The sequence below is a fragment of the Phytophthora parasitica genome (genome assembly GCF_000247585.1).
Source record: "Phytophthora parasitica INRA-310 unplaced genomic scaffold supercont2.12, whole genome shotgun sequence".
In the NCBI taxonomy this organism is placed as follows: Eukaryota; Oomycota; class Peronosporomycetes; order Peronosporales; family Peronosporaceae; genus Phytophthora; species Phytophthora nicotianae.
Window position 1 is genome coordinate 1,127,458 of NW_008648998.1, and position 1,003 is coordinate 1,128,460.

At 49.7% G+C, this 1,003-nt stretch overlaps 1 protein-coding gene across 1 annotated transcript; it reads left to right on the forward strand.

The window, feature by feature from the left end:
* Window positions 1-411: 411 nt before the first annotated feature.
* PPTG_22173 (hypothetical protein) lies at window positions 412-1,003 on the forward strand (the record flags this gene model as incomplete). Its single annotated transcript, XM_008902067.1, has 1 exon — window positions 412-1,003. A coding segment is annotated over exon 1 (327 nt), but the record flags the coding sequence as incomplete, so codon positions are not given.

Genomic DNA, 1,003 nt, shown 5'->3' on the forward strand with positions numbered 1-1,003 from the left:
TTTCTGGGTGTCCTGATTGCCCAGATTTCGAGTGCTGTTGGATACCGGGGTGTTCAGGTTGGACCCTTTAGATAACAGATCCAGAATCATCAGATACCGACTTGTAGATTTTGTTCGAATTCGGTTCGGCCCCTCGACCAATACTGCGTCTGAGTCATAAAATGACAGCGGGGCAATGAAACCTGGAGATTACATCTGGCGCTTCCATACACTCTCTCTCTCTCTCTCTTGTCAAACTGATCGGAGCTCATGTGCTGCTGCGCACCATGGCTCCATAAAGCTCCACGAACGCATCATTACTTATCTAAATTGTCAGGGCAAATGGTAAACACGATTGGATACATGTTATCATCCAATACAGGTAAATGTCAAAATCGATAAACCGTTTCCATCATGTTCAACAGGATGTCATGATAAGCTGCCGACCGCGTCGACACCACGACCAAGCAAGTGTTCCACGCTCTTCATACGAACTAGCGCGTGACTCCAGCATCTCCTTCGCCCACTTTTCGTGCTGCACAATACGCGATTGCATTCCTCGTGGCTCACTAACTACCTCTTCAGCTGGTCGTACAATTACCGAGTTCGCTGGTCGGCGTGTTGAAACGGTCGCCACTTGCAATATTCATCAACTTTGACATCCCAACCACAAGTCACATCTCTGGGAACCTTCGAGATGGCATCACTTCGTCTCCGAAGTAGCAACAGTGCTACATCACCCGTTCCAGCCTCTCCACAGCCTTACATCGGCGTATCAACGCCAAAAGGCCCTCCAAGCGAAGGTTCTGTCAAAACTGATATACCAGCTCCTCGACTGACACTCGAGTGGCAATCCCTGCAACTACAAGTAACCGTGCAAAATGCCAAGGAAATGGAGCAGAAAACCATCCTCGAATCCATGAGCGGCGTGGCTCGACCGGGTGAACTCTTGGTGGTTATGGGGCCTTCAGGCGCGGGTAAAAGCTCGCTTCTCGACTGTATTTCAGGTCGCAATAACGCCATC